The sequence below is a fragment of the Symphodus melops genome (assembly GCF_947650265.1).
Source record: "Symphodus melops genome assembly, chromosome: 7".
NCBI classification, from domain to species: Eukaryota; Metazoa; Chordata; class Actinopteri; order Labriformes; family Labridae; genus Symphodus; species Symphodus melops.
Genome location: NC_136697.1, coordinates 27,706,712 through 27,718,728, shown reverse-complemented (window position 1 = coordinate 27,718,728; position 12,017 = coordinate 27,706,712). Strand labels below are relative to the sequence as shown.

Sequence of the window (12,017 nt, the reverse complement as noted above, 5' to 3'; positions counted from 1 at the left end):
TTATTTGATGTAACTTGGTTATTTATAAAACGAATGGTTATGACCATGATGGTTTATTTTAGGTCGTCTTGTCGACACTCACACACTTTGTGTTCATGTGCATGTTCAGATTCACTGGTGATGACCTCTGGGATGTTCACGCCATACCTGATTGACATTTCACGGCCATCTTGTCGTGGCGTCCATTTGAGTGGAAATGAAAAAAAGGGAGTTAGCTTTGTTTTCAATTTCAAAAAAAAGAAAAAAAGTGTGTGTGAAGGGGTTACAATAAAATGTGTGAATATTCCTTTACACTCGTGCATGATTCAAAGACAACACGGTCAAAAGGAAGGCGTCCACGGCGTGTCCCAGTGTCTGCAGGTCGTCCTCCACTGGGGTCATGTGACCAGAGTAGAAGCTCCTGCAGAGCTGAAGCCTCGGGCCTGTTGTCACTCTGCACAGAGCCGAGCAGCCCTGACACAGTCAGGTGACAGCAGTTAAAAAACGTCTTCGTCCTTGCTGCGCGCTCGCCGTCGTAAAGCTCCGTGCATGTGAACGAAGAGAGAGAGAGAGAGAGAGCGAGAGAGAGCCGTCCCTCATTTTCTGCCACCTCGTCATTGAACCCTCAAATTACGGCGGTGTGGAATTGATGAGCTGTCATGTGCGACCCTGCAGAGCTGTCAGGGGGTTTGACACCCTGAAATGAGCACGTCCGGGCAAAATGGCCAACGGCTTAATTCCTGGGACATTTTGACGGCCGAGAGGGCGAAGCAGACGGACGCACTAAAGATAATGTACGCTGCCTCGAACGCCACGATGGGAGGAGGAAAGAAGAGATCCTCTCTTAATGGATACATGTAAACACACACACACACACACACACACACACGGCGTCCCTCCACGACTTTCTCTTTCCAAGCTGCTTGTGTTTGCAAAGTTAAGACATATTTTTGCGTCTACATGAAGAAGGATGAACCAGTCTGTGAATCAAATGAAGCATGAAAGTCGTCCTGGTTCATGCAGAGGTTAGATAGCTGTATGAAAGGTAGATTTGTGGACACGTCTGAATCAGCAGCAGCAGCAGGAGGAGGAGGAGGTTGAAGTCTTAATCAGACACTGTGAGGTGTGACCGTCGTGCAGACAGAGACGTGAGCTGTGCTGCATCTTTGGCGTGCTGCCTCATTTGTACGCCGCGTGCACCTCGTCTTTCTGGAGCGTCGTTCTCCTCCTGAAGCTCCGACTCAGCTTCACCATTCAAACACCCCCCCCCTCCCCTTTATCAGTTCTGCTGCCTCACTCGTAAGGACGAATAAAGGGCACGTAGGATAAGCGGCGGCTGGATGGCGTTCGCTGAGGTTCAGATTGGGGAAGGATTTCAGTAATTCTCCTTTCCTGGGAATCAGCAGAACACAAGCTACAGCGGGAGACACGCAGACCAAAGGAGGGTAAAAATAGACTGAATAGCAATGAGGCAACTTTCCTCTCGCCTGGAGCCGTCGTGAGTCAAAGTGGGGGGGGTTGCTTCTCCTCATAAGGACCTATCGCGGCTCCTCAAGGTTTAGGAGGAATCACAGAATCCAGACTTAAAGCTCTAACAGGCTTTGGCCCCGCCTCTCTCCCTCTTCTTCTGGGGGAAAGTGGGACAAGACGCCGCTGATGTATTCTGCAACATTTAGTCTGGTTTTTTTTATGACACTGAGTGACTGTGGACGCTGCTCTCTTTAAACAGAGTCCCCGTGGAGAGACGGCGAGCGTGAAGGGTGATTTTTTTTTAAAAAGGCGTCTCTGAGGAGCGCTCCTTTCATCGTTAACTGGAAGTTTATTTTTGTGATTAACATCGGAGCGTCCGCAGGCTCCGATTAGGATCCTGATGAAGATACGCTGCAGAGAACATGATTAACATTTGAGTTAGTTAAATCGAGCGCTCTTACTTTGAAGGCCACAGCGGATTAAATGTTGAATTAAGGATCACCAAAGACCCACAAACGTTGAAGTACTCGAACCAAGACCGGTCTCAAGACCACTTTCTGAAGGTCTCGTCCCGTAATCAAAAGTCTTTTTACTCGGTCTTGTCTCGGCCTGAAACTCGACGGAGACCACCACTGAAGGACATGTTTAGACATTTCCCCCCCCCATCCTTCCTGGTGTTACGTCTAAGTGAGTGACTCGGTCTCGCCCTGCCTGGGTCTCGGTCTTGACTCGGTCTCGCCCTGCCTGGGTCTCGGTCTTGACTCGGTCTCGGAGCACTAAGGTCTCGCTTCCTTTGGTCTTCACTACGACACTAAAAGACGCACTAATAAGTTGCAAAAGCTGTCTTCTTCACGCGTCTCTTTGAGTCCCCGCGCTGAGGCGGACTCGTCCCCGGTGAAACAGGGACGCAGGGGACAAGACTCACAACAGGAAAAACCAGCTTTTCCTCCTAAATATTTTGTTTGGGTTTGTCTTCAAGAAAACCAATAATTCTTAAACTCTCAGAGCCGACCTGAGGAGCCAGTGTGTGTGTAAGGAAGAGAGAGAGAGAGGGAGCGAGCGAGCGAGCGAGCGAGCTGTGTGGGACAATGAGTCTACAGATGACTCATTTTACTGCAAAACCAGCTGATGCCTGGTTGCTCATTGCAGTCAGTTATAAAACAGCAGACACACAAACACAGCCTCACACTTCACGCTGTTACTATTCTTACTATCACAACAACTTCTACTACTGTAGAACTACAGTCAGAATCACAAGCGTACACTCAGCAGTCCGATCCAGCAGGGGGCAGTGTGCACGTAGCTAGCTTGCAAATACGCCATGTTCACGTCACCCTGCTTGTGTTTCCACATTTGTTTTACCGGTTTACCTTCTCTGGACATAGTCTGTGTTTGAAAAGCCAAAAAAAGTCTTAAAGTGAAGCCAATGAGTGATCAACGTAAACCTGCCCTACTCCCAACGTCCAGCAGGGGGCGACTACACTGGTTGCATCAAGAAGTCTTATTGCACAGAAGTCCTTAAAAGAAAGCGTAGATGGTGAATTATTAAAGAAGAATTATAAAACAAACCCGTACTATGTACCACAGTGGTGTCCAAACTTTTTTTCTTGCGGGCCAAAATTGTCGCGTTAGAATCGCTCACGGGCCACAGGGTTTTTTTTTTTTTTTTTTTTTTTTTTTAAATATTGGAGGGAACTTTTTGTATTTTGACCGCTTCAAAAAAATAATGTAAATACACAATAACTAACTGCAGTGGGAAACTGTTGTGTTCTAATGTTTTGGAAAGAATAGTCAGGCTTTTATACGTCTCCCTCGCTAACATGAAAAAGAAAAAAAGAATCTGATGAGGCCTGGGGCCAAAATCTTCTGATTCTTCCATTTGAAGTCAAGGGCCACAAAAAATCCACTCAAGGGCCACAAATGGCCCCCGGGCCGCACTTTGGACATCCCTGATGTACCATGATGACAATAACTAATCACACCTATTTGGTTTTTTGAAGCAGGCTGTAAACATGTTCATGTCTGCTGTAAAAACAGGCTGTTTGAATGGGTGTGTATGTGACTTCCTGTGCTGCTGCAGCCAGCCTCTAGTGGACACTCCAGGAACTGCAGCCAGCCTCTAGTGGACACTCCAGGTACTGCAGCCAGCCTCTAGTGGACACTCCAGGTACTGCAGGATTTGCTTGCCCCTTAGTTGACAGATTGTTTTAGTCTGTTTTTTATTTGGTCTCAGTTGATGACGACACTGCAGACGTTGCTAAAGTCGATCTATCATAGTGAACCCAACACAGATCTGCGTCGGGCTCAGTTTCACTTCCAGAAACCTTTTCGGGTAAAACTGTTCATCGGTGTCAGCGATGGATCAGTGACATGTATTGCTCTATTGATTCTATAATATCTTCTTGTCTTGACCCTCTCCAGTGTTGCGTACAGAGAGGACACAGTGCTGAGGACACTGTTATCTGTGTGTCCTGTTTATTTAGGAAGCACTTTGAAGAGCCGCAGGCTCAAACTCTGGTTTCTTATCTGCAGAGTTCAGCTCTGTTTTTGACACTGAGCGTCCTGTGAAAGGCCCAAACTGTGAGGTTATAAACATTAAAGAGTCAGTATGAACTCATCCATTCACACACATTCACACACTGATGGTAGAGGCTGCTGCAGAGTCCATCAGTATTAACTCATGAATGATCTGAAGCACACTTACAGCAGAAAGTTCATCACAGAGCTGAGTGAGAAACAGCAGGACGTGCTGGTCAAGGTTGGGGAGATACAGATTTAAGGGATCCAGACACAAAGTGGAAGTAAATGGGAGAATATGAGTATACAGAGACACACGCGAGCGCGTGCACAGACATACAGAGGTGACTGTGACGTCAAACCGGAGCCCAGCTGACTCGCTCACTGACCAGCCTCGCGCTCTCTGCTCATCTCCTCCACGCGGAGGGCTGCTGCTGCACGCCCTTTAAACACCGAGGAGGAGGAGAAGAAGGGGGGAAGAGAGACGGCTCACAGGAGGAGGAGGAGGAACAAGTCTACATTGTCGTCCTCGCGCGCATGCACGGGAACGTATAGGACATGATGTTTTTAGGACGCGTTCCGCAGAGACAGCCGTTTTTCCTCGCGAGCTCCCCTCAGAGTGGAGTAGGATTGTGACGGAGGATTGTGTGTCTTGGCACTGCCCCTGTTACCCCCCTTCCCCCCCTCCCTCCCCCCGCATCTCTCTCTCTCTCTCTCTCTCTCTGCTCTCTCATCGCCCTCCTCAGTCAGCCAGGTGTTGCATTCAAGCGCGAGCCCCTCGTGTGGATGGAGAGGAAGGAGGAGACGTTTGAGTAACAACAAGTTGATGAACGCTGGATGTGGACCGCTGCGGGGGGACAAACGGATACTATCACCGCCTGTTTGGGGTGCTGCTCTTCTCTGACCTTATTGGATTTATCTTTCATGGCATGTTTGATGAACGTCACGAGGGTCCGGGGTAAAGTCTCCACTCGAGCTTTTCTCTGATTCGCGCGCGTGAATGAAAATAAAAATGACAACGTAAACGGAACCAGCTGTGCCAGCGACGCACGCGCAACATTCGGCTTTTACATTTGAAGATCTTTTTTCAACCTCGGACTCGGCTGTACACACACATCGTCTTGGGTTTTTTTTTTCTTCCACGGACCCCGGCTCTCCGTGACGCCGCGGCACCCTGATGGTGCGGACGGTCGGCGCGCGGTGGCTGCAGCTGCTGCCTGGACACGCCGTCCGGTGATTTCGAGCCTCCAGCGGAGAGAGGAGACACGGTGATCACGGTGATGATGGCGCGGATGGTAAGTGGATAACGTGGGGACACACTCGAGTCGGATTTATGTGCTGATTCTTCTGGTGGAATAACAATGACCTCCAACCGCGCTTTCCCACGCGCCGTGCTCGCCGCAGCCCGAGAAAGAAGCACGCGACCCCGGTTCGATGCGCAAAGACTGGACGTCGTCTCCCCAAAAACGCTGAGCTAACTCACCAACCGGAAGGGGAAGGGGTGACATTCACCGACACAACCGATAGACAATAACAACAACAACACACGCGCGCACGCGGCAGCTGTGATGGAGCTGTCCGAGGTCCGCTGCTCCAGCGCGAGCGAGGAGCTGTACACCATCAACAAGACCCCGAGCAGCAGCAACAACAGCAACAGCAGCGGCGGCAGCGGCAGCGCGCGACCCAAGCGGCTGCTGTGGCAGGACGCGGTGCGGCACATCACCGAGCAGAGGTTCATCCACGAGCAGTCCGGAGGAGGGGTGAAGGGCGTCGGGCCGGACGAGCCCTACGAGCCGAGCGAGGGCGCGCGGAAGCTGTCCGCGGGGCGCACGTCAGTGGGAGACCGGCACAACAACGGCGGGACCAAGGTGTTCCCGGAGCGCGCGAGCAGCGACCTGGGCTTTCTGCAGATCGACTGCGCGCCGAGCAACTCGGACTTCTTCCTGAACTGGGGCTACACGTACCGGGGCGTCATCTTCCCCACGCTGCGCAACGCCTTCAAGTCTCGCGACCTGGAGCGGCTGTACCAGCGCTACTTCCTGGGCCAGAGGCGTAAATCCGTGGTGGTGATGAACATCCTGGACGTGGTCACCAAGCTCACCCTGCTCGTGCTGCACCTCACCCTGGCGTCCTCCCCCATGGACCCCATCAAGGGGACGCTCCTGGGCTTCTTCACGGGCATCGAGGTGGTCATTTGTGCCTTAGTGGTGGTGCGGAAGGACACCACGTCGCACAGCTACCTGCAGTACAGCGGCGTGGTCACCTGGGTGGCCATGGCCACGCAGATCCTGGCGGCGGGGCTGGGCTACGGGCTGCTGGGTGACGGCGTGGGCTACGTGCTGTTCACCCTGTTCGCCACCTACAGCATGCTGCCCTTGCCGCTCACCTGGGCCATCCTGGCCGGCCTGCTCACCTCGGCGCTGCACATCCTGGTCCAGATGCTCATGTCCCAGAATGCACAGCTGTCCACCAACCAGGTACACCTCTTAATCTGTCCTCTTACCTGTCCACCTGCATCCCTGCTCGTCTCCTAATCCCTCTTCCTCTCCTCCTCCCGTCTCATTCTCTTCCTCTCCTTCATCGCCCCTCGTCCTCCTCGTGCTGCTAATTGTTGCTTCTTTACACCTCCTCTGATTCCTCTCCTCGCTCTCTCAAACATCATCTCCCGCTTCTTATCCTTCCTTGACCTCGTCTCCTTCCTCTACCTCCTCGTCATCCTCTCCTCCCCTCCCTCCCTAATCTTCCTCTTGTTCCTCTTCATCGCCCTCTTCTTCTTTAGACTCGCTCCTTCTCTTACCTTTCTATCCCTAATCCTCCTTCCTCCTCGGTCCTCTTGCACTTCACTCACCCATGCTGCTTTTTTAGCCTCCTCTCCCTGGCTTATCTGTTCCTCTGCTTCCTCCTCTTCTCATCCTCATGCTTCCCCCCCCCCCTCCCCCCTCCTCTAATCCTTTTCTCTTACTTTATCTCGTCTTCTCAATCTTCCTCCCATATATTCATCGCCTACTCTTTTTCCTCTTTACTTCCTCCTCTCCCCATCACATCTCTCCTCCTTCTCCTCCTTCCTTCCTTCCATCCTAAACCTCCACCAGATCTCCTGTTTCTTCTTCCTCTCCGTCTCCTCCCGACTCTTAAATGTTCAGCTTGGTTTTTTTGATTTGTCCTTGAGAAACTTCCTGTCTTGCTGGTTTGTTCTGCAGCGTGCTGTTGTTGAGTTTGGACTTGTGCACAAACAGGTTTGTTTATATTTGTTGCTCCGACGTTCCCGAGGTCTGAGGAGCGGATTGATTCCTGATGAGAGGAAACAGGACCTCTCAGGCTGACTGTGACTGCTGAGCTTTCAGCACCAGGGAACTGTCCAACACACACACACACACACACACACACACACACACACACACACACACACACACACACACACACACACGCTGCAGCTCCAAACAGGTTCGACACCCCCTGCTGGAGAACATCATAACCACAAACCCGAACATCAGCCCGGGAGGACGAGATCTGAAGTTTACGAGCTGAGTCATCCGCTCTGTTGCACGGCAGGAAGTGCAGAGATTTCCCAGACAGGAAGTGAGTCTGTTCTGTTGTTGATTCAAAGCGGCGTGCGGCTGAAAACATTGCGGGCTCAAACGTCACGTCCCGTAAAGAACCGAACACGGCAGGCTGTTCACTAATAAACGCTGAGTCATGACGGACCGTGCGGGCGGCGACCCCGCAGTGAGCGTGCTCCGTACGACCCGCGCTGCTGAGGGCACACAGCCTCCCCGTCGCACGCCCAATCCCATCACGCTTCGCTTCTCGGCGTCAGCTGTGCAGGCCGTGCATGTGCTGCAGATGACTCCACTCTGCCCCGTGTGTGTGTGTGTGTGTGTGTGTGTGTGTGTGTGTGTTGTTGTGTAGCTCAGGGGGGATTTCCCAGCTTCCCCTCTGCCTGGTTCAGCCGTGTCAATCTGCTGGCAGAGATTCCCAGAGGAGAAGGTCAGAGGGCGAGTGGGCTCCAGTCATTCAGTGACTGTGGATCATTGCAGTGTTTTATGCAGATCAATAATCACCTCTAATATCAGCACGCCTGGAAAAGCTTTTCCATCGGCTGCTCTGAACGTTTAGGCCCCGCCTCCACCTTGGATGCTCACTGATCGAGCACAAAGCGTGAACTCTGAGTTGAGTTTGGACACATTGAAGCAAAGCAGGGTGTGTGTGTGTGTGTGTGTGTGTGTGTGAGTGTGTGTGTGTGTGTGTGTGTGTGTGTGTGAGTGTGTGTGTGTGTGTGTGTGTGTGTGTGTGTGTGTGTGAGTCATGTGATCCGAGCGAACAGGTCATCAAACTCAGAACACTTGCAGGATGTTAAAAAAACATATAAGCTGCTTTCCCAGCAGGCACCTGGGTCCATATCCAAACGGTCCTGGTTCTGGACTCTGGTCCTGTCATGGTGTAAAAACAAGGAAGTGCAGCGCTAACATGACGCCTCATTGGTCCTCTGAGCTGCGCTGAAGATGAGTCCTCAGGGTCGATGTGTCAGCCCTGTGATTGGCTGGTGAGCAGGGTGTAGCCCCGCCTCTCGCCCGGTGACAGCTGGGGTCGGTACAGATGGATGGGCCGACTTCATCAACACTCGAAGTCGCTCGCCGTGAGAAACGCGGGACAAGCTAACGTGCTCCTCGCTCAAACGTTTAATTTGGCGGGTTAAAGGGACACTGATCCGAACATTCGCTGCTTTTTCATTCAGCTCCTCTGGTTCCTGTTTGGACACGATCAGAAGAAGAAAAAAAAAAATGGCGTGAAGTTCTTTCTGCATGTCCGTGTCAGCGAGCGCGTGGTTAAATCTGTGGCGTCCTTTTCTTGTTCTTGAGGATTCTGCATGAATCCCCGAGTGAGGCAGCGTTCAGTGACGAGCTCTTTAATTAGCTTTCACCCGCGCCGCCATGAGTCTTGGCGTGTGTCATCATCACAAGCATTAGCTCGCCAAAAAAAACTCCCCTCGGTGGGGATTATGTTAGCATTAGCGTGTTGAGTTTGGGCGACCTGAGAACGCTCGGAGTTCAGAGACTTACATGTTCGGTCTTAACTCTGCTGCCGTGACACGCAGGCTGTGTGAGGGGGCACGCAGCTGGATGGACGGATGCAGCGGTGGTGGCGGCGGCGGCGAGGCGGGGGGGGGGGGGGGGGGGGGGGGGAGGGGGGGGGGGATTAGAACGGCTCATGCTGCACTGAGAAATGAAAACCTCCCCGACATCCTCGAGCCGTGCTGATGGGTCGTGTGGAGAACGCTGACATGAGACGAGGAGGCAGCTTGGTTTGAACGTTTTTATTTCTCTTTATTTAAAAGAAAAGCCTCCCGGGGACAAATAAAGTTTTTTGAATTTAATTGAATTTAATGATTCTCTGAGGTTTTTGTTTTTTTTCCGGCTTCACAGCAGAAAAAAACCCCCAAAAAATCAATAAATCACAAATAAGTAACTTCAGATAGAATCAGACGGAGTCAAACAAGAACAGATAAATAAACAGAGAGAATCTCGTCTCCACAGCGTCGCTCCCTCCACCTCCTTCTTCCCGTCAGACCCCGAATAACCTCCATCAATCCCCCCCCCCCCCCCCCCCCCCCCCCCCCCCCCCCCCCACGTCACGGTCCGTCTTCAGAACAATGAGCTCATATTGACCCGTTTTGTTGAACAGACTCCAAATGGACGAGATTCTGGATCCGAGCTCGATGTGCAGAAGTCATTAAGGGAGGGGGGTGGGGGGGTGGGGGGGGGTCTCTCATGTAGCTAAGAGCATTATAAAACTGTCAATAGCACTGTATCTTCCTTCCTGTGTTCACACACACACACACACTCACACACAAACACACACACTCTCAGCAGGAGCCCGATTAGCTGCTCTTCACGCCCGCCGCTGTTTCCTCTTTCAAGGTCAAACTCGGCTTACCTGAAGCGCCGGCTGCATCGAGCAGATAGAGAGAGAGAGAGAGAGAGCGAGCGAGCGAGCAGAGCGTGGAGCTGCAGCACGTTGACAACAAATATTTATGTGAGGAATTTAACGCCATGAAGGATTTGTCTTTCCGTAGCTCCAATCACAAAAGCTTTTCTTTCTTTTTTTCTTCATGTTCGTGTTTTTATTTCTCTGACAGGCGACAAAGGAGGACCAGATTTTCTGTGACTGATTCGTTTGTCTTTATTTCATGTGGACTTTGTTCTCACATGACCAAACGTCCTTCTCTGCGTTTTCACGTAAACAGTGACAGAGATTCAGTGAAGAACATAATCCTCTTTAAATTTGAAAAAAACAAATATAGCTAAAGGATTGTGAGCGTGAACCTTTAAAGGTGGAGTCAGAGTCATCACACTCTTGTACCAGGCGCTAGCACAAGCTAACCGCGCTAGCACAAGCTAACCGCGCTAGCACAAGCTAATCGCGCTAGCACAAGCTAACCGCGCTAGCACAAGCTAATCGCGCTAGCACAAGCTAACCGCGCTAGCACAAGCTAATCACGCTAGCACAAGCTAGCCGCGCTAGCACAAGCTAACCACTGGCGCAGACGCGTCCCAAGGTTCAGCCTCGTGTGACTGAACTCATCAACGTCCCGAGCCAATCAGGACGGAGGGGTTCAAACCCTCACCTGTCTCGGCTCAGCCTTCGAGATCAGATGAGAGGCTCAGAGTGCAGCTGGGAGACCCCCGGGGCCCCCAGGGCAGACCCTGAGCTCGCTGGAGGCGCTACTCGAAGCATCTGTCCTGAGGTCGTCAAGGTCGACTTACCTCGCCACAACCCGCCGCGGACGGACGATGGATTGAATGACTAACGATGCAGCCACGAACTGACAGAATCTTTATTTGTTTGATTGGCCTCTCGTTGCTGTGTAGACCATGTGACCCTGCGATCTGAAGTCATGGCGCCCTTTAAAGCCCGGACTGTCACTCAGGTCGCCGCCGTCTCCACACTGACTCAGAGAGCTGAATCAGACTCCCTCCTCACCTCTCTCTCACCCCCCCCCCCCTCCTCTTTTATCTCGCCCGATGTCGTGCAATCGATCTTGGCGATCTTGCTGTTACCAGACACTGCACTCAGCCACTCTTAATATTTAATGAAGCGTCGGGCCATCAGCCTTCGCGGCTTTCCAAGCTTTTAACTTTTTCCACCCACTTTTGTTTTTTGCTCTGTGACCTTTCAGAGCATTTCTACAAATTGCTCCTGACTTTAAAGCTTTCTACCGTCCTTCATTCTCTCGCTGCTTTCATGAATCAGTGCAGGGAATAAACCCATCACAACAAAGATTCCCTCCAAACAAAGAGCTTCTTTCACGACCGCCACGATAACAACCGTGACAGTCCTCCAGGTTTTTACTCCCTGTCATTGAGAGGCATGCTCCTCACACACACACACACACACACACACACACACACACACTGCATCGCTCAGGCAGGCGACCGCTCGCTTCCTCTTCAGGTCACCTGTAGAACCCGCTCATATGGTGCTGAAAGCTTCCTGGACTTGCTCCAGGATTTAAGACTCGAAGCAGACAGCGGGTGTCTGATGTGCGGGGGGGGGGGGGGGGGCAAAGTGCGGCCCGGGGACCATTTGCGGCCCTTGAGGGAATTTTTTGCGGCCCTGCAAGATTTTGTCCCGAGGTCTCATTCAGACGGTATATTTACTTATTTAGTTTTTAATGTGAGCAAGGCCTGAAAAATATTCATCAAATAGAAAATGTTTTTTGTTTTTTTTTAGCAGCTTTGACTTTTTTTTTTACACATTTTTTATAAAGTATGAAAATGAACCTTTGTTTAACCCTTTAACACCCTGAGATAAATACAGAAAGCGTTCCCAAACACATGAACAGGAGTGTTTGTTGTGTTTTTGAAGAAGGTTCCTCACAGTGTTATTTAAACCCTGTGGTTCTAACAGGAGCAGAAGTGTCACGGTGGTTAAAGGTGTGTGAAGGTAAAGAGACCATGAACCTGGCTGATGACGAGAGGACGCTGTGTCCTCAGCGAGGAGACGTGTCCGTGTAGAGACAGCAGGGATAAAGAGGCTGATTGAGCGTCAGC

The 12,017-nt window shown here is 51.4% G+C and overlaps 1 protein-coding gene across 2 annotated transcripts in view; it reads left to right on the top strand.

The window, feature by feature from the left end:
* Positions 1-5,080: 5,080 nt before the first annotated feature.
* Positions 5,081-12,017, top strand: part of adcy8 (adenylate cyclase 8 (brain)) — a 71,844-nt gene continuing 64,907 nt past the window's right edge. For both annotated transcript variants that reach the window (XM_079347300.1, XM_079347299.1), the window contains exon 1: positions 5,081-6,443. In XM_079347300.1, the coding sequence (XP_079203426.1) occupies positions 5,535-6,443 (909 nt within the window). In that variant the 5' untranslated portion in view covers positions 5,081-5,534. The remainder of the gene's footprint in view (positions 6,444-12,017) is intronic.